The sequence below is a fragment of the Corylus avellana genome, chromosome ca10 (assembly GCF_901000735.1).
Source record: "Corylus avellana chromosome ca10, CavTom2PMs-1.0".
Lineage (NCBI taxonomy): Eukaryota > Viridiplantae > Streptophyta > Magnoliopsida > Fagales > Betulaceae > Corylus > Corylus avellana.
Genome location: NC_081550.1, coordinates 21,603,418 through 21,606,614, shown reverse-complemented (window position 1 = coordinate 21,606,614; position 3,197 = coordinate 21,603,418). Strand labels below are relative to the sequence as shown.

The 3,197-nt window shown below is 39.5% G+C and overlaps 1 protein-coding gene across 1 annotated transcript; it reads right to left on the bottom strand.

Moving 5' to 3' along the window:
- Nucleotides 1–1,049: 1,049 nt before the first annotated feature.
- On the bottom strand, nucleotides 1,050–3,197 carry LOC132164159 (UDP-glycosyltransferase 87A1-like). Its single transcript, XM_059574595.1, has 2 exons — nucleotides 2,586–3,197; nucleotides 1,050–2,239 (listed from the first exon to the last, which is right to left on the bottom strand). Exons 1-2 carry the CDS (start codon nucleotides 3,181–3,183, stop codon nucleotides 1,362–1,364), a joined length of 1,476 nt encoding a protein of 491 aa, XP_059430578.1. The 5' UTR covers nucleotides 3,184–3,197; the 3' UTR covers nucleotides 1,050–1,361.

Below are 3,197 nucleotides of genomic sequence, written 5' to 3'. Positions count from 1 at the left end.
GGGGGACATTGTCACAATTGAAAGTTTGGGAGGGAGATTGTTAATTGAGTGGTAGTTTGAGGGGGTTATGTGGACTTTCCCCTAAATTAAAAGAAAATGTGCACTATGAAGGCAAACAAAGCTTTGTATTGAAAAAAAAAAAGAAGGAATTTTTATATTGCTAGTGCCTAATGGGTGTGAACGTAAACAAAAGGTTTTGGAATTTAGTGTCCGGGCCACCTTTTGGATTTTATATGTATGTTTACTTGTCGACTGTCGTCGGGGCCACCTTTTATTTTTATTTTATATAAACAAAATGTGTTGCGTTTGTTTTAATTAAGTAGTTTTCTACCAAGAGTAACATTATTGATAACTTGTATAGGAAAGAACCGCCTTGATCCCTCTCCTCCGTAAAAGGATTCTCTCCGTTTCAGTTGAAATAAATAGTATTTATTTAATGTAAAATAAGAGATAATATTGTCTTAACATTAAAGTTGAAGGACAAAATTTACAATATTATTCATCATTTCACACTAAATTGATACTTTCATTTTATTTGAAATGGAGAATCATATTCTGTATTTATTGTAACAAAATCATTTCTATTTCAATTAAAATAAGAGTATCCATTTAGTGTAGAAGGAAGAGCATCTTATTCCGTATTTAGAAAAAATCCAAATACTATGCTTACTTGGATTAGTGGGCTTTGGCCCATTTTGCAATCCATTTGAATCATGAAGTTAGTTAGTTGGGCCTGCATTAATTTCAAATTCCGCCTTAATTCTGTTAAGTCATTGAGATATTCCCTCTCCTCGCCTGTTATACGGGTGTACCTCACAAAAAACGAAACATTAATGATCAATCGCAATACATTCCAAATGTCTTTATCAATCTTAAGCATGTCAGAAGATAAAATCTGATCAAGTCAAGCATATCTAAGTAAGGCAATAATCCCATGATTTACTCTTCTATGTTTCATGAAATTGCATATTACTCTCCATCATAATCGATGTGAAAATATAGAAATAAAGTTTGTAAAGAGAAAAAGAAGAAAGGGAAGAAGAAGAGAACACAAAGGACTACATCTTTATTCAGTGATTTGAATGTTACAAGAGAAAAAAATATATAGGCATATGAAGGGAACACATCCCATATATCATGGCGTGAATCATAAGTTGTGATAGGAGTAATATGCAATCTCATGAAACATGGAAGAGTAAATCATGAAATTATTGCCTTGCTTGGATATTCTTAATCAGATTTTATCTTCTAACAAGCATTGCTTGCTTTTCACGGGAAAAAATCTGTTGTCCGTGCACCGAGAATACTTCCCTAGTGTAGCTTCTGTATAATGCTCTGCTAAAAAAGCTATTCTGGTGAGTCTATTTAAGAATGCTAAGGAAGGCATTGATGTTAGTTTCAGATGAACCCTTCTCGGCAATCGCACGTTGACATATCTGTTGGAGTTCACTTGCTCTTTTCCTCATTTCTTTCACTTCTTCACTTCCCAAATCCATGAAATTCTGCACCAGCGCTGAAATTTCCTCCCTCGTGACCAACTTGTCCACTTCCACATCTTGCTTCACCCTCCACCCAATCTTCCAATCCTCTGCGATTAGCCTACTGTTTTGGGTTTGATCCATGACTATGGGGAAGGTGAGAAAAGGAACACCACAAAACACACCTTCTTGAATGGAATTCCACCCACAATGCGTCAAAAACCCCCCTATTGAAGAATGAGACAACACCCTCAATTGGTCGCACCATGGCACTACTAACCCCTTATCACCACAAATCTCCTTCAGCCTACAAGCCTCATCACGCGCCACCCACAAGAATCTGACACCACTGACTCGCAAACCAGCTGCAAGTTCATCCATTTGAGCACTAGAAAGTGAGAGGAGGCTTCCCATTGAAATGTATAAAACAGAGCTTTTCGGCTGGCAATCGAGCCATTCAAAGTAGTTGAGGTCACTGTCGTCGAAATTCGCTTGCGAGAAATTTTCTGCAACATCCAAGAAAGGTATGGTTGGGCCAATGGCATAGACGGGGAATGGGAACTCTGCTTTCGTAACATCGATTACTTGAGATTCGAGCTCGTAGGTGGAAGTGAATAAGAGATATTGTGCCTTGGTCACCCATGGAACAAATTTTTGGATCCTCTGCAACATTTGTTGTTTGTTCCCATCAATAAATGGAAGATCTACCAGACGTGTGGACGAAATTCCAGGGATATAGTCGACAAGCTCATCGCCTTTCGCTGTTGCATGCATACAAGTAGACATACAAAAAGCAAACTAATTATATCAAGAGAGATTGGCATTTGAGTAACATAATCTTGATACCGAAATGAAGAAACTATGAATAGTGACCCGTATATATCTCTACTTTATAATACAAATTATCTTGAAAGGCATGCAATTTTAAGCTTTTATATTCAAATTCTTTGAATCATATATGCATTTTCTCAAGAAGAAAAAAATGCTAATAACACATCAGTCCAAAAAATATTTATACCAACAAAATATTTTATATTTTGTTTTGTTCGTTATTTTATTTATTTGTTTGTTTTTGAAAAAAGAAAACAGGTGTAAAGATGTAGTCACCTGAGATGTCAACTGGGAAATGTTTGTTTTGGGCGAAAAGATCGAAATGTTGGAACACCGAGAACACCGCCGCCGACATGGGCCAAAAAGAAGCCACCGGAATATTCCTGCGGTTGCCGACTCCGACGGCCCAAAACAGAAACGTATCAGCCACGATAATCGCCGGCGGCGTCTCAAGCCTGTCCAGTAGCGTCTCGAATGGAGCTTCCATCTTCGTCAAGACGGCTTCGACGAATGAGTTTATGTCGGCGGCGCGAACCAGCTCCGATGGGACAACATTAGGTATGGAGGCGAAGCGTATGTTTTCAGGCTTAGGGTCGGAGCCGATGAGGCCGAGCCATTCCTCGGTGACAACGAAGGTGACGAGAATGTCGGTCTTCTTCGAAGCTAGTATCTTGCAGAAGTTCATCATGGGGTTGATGTGGCCGCGACCCGGGTAGGCCATGGTCACCACGTGGCATACGGTTGCCGGTGCTGGTTCGACGGATCCCATTCCCAGATTGCTGATACGATCGCTTCTCAACCTAGGAGAAAGGTTTTTGGGTCTAACCCTGGGGCCTGGAAGTTGGTAATGTTTGACCGTGAATTCGTGTCGCATGCCATGACGTCATT

Excerpts from the sequence above, each read along its gene's own strand:
- LOC132164159 (XM_059574595.1), bottom strand. The coding sequence starts at position 3,183 with ATGCGACACGAATTCACGGTCAAACATTACCAACTTCCAGGCCCCAGG. Across the intron at positions 2,240-2,585 it reads TTTCCCAGTTGACATCTCAG|CGAAAGGCGATGAGCTTGTC; the intron begins GTGACTACATCT and ends TGCATGCAACAG.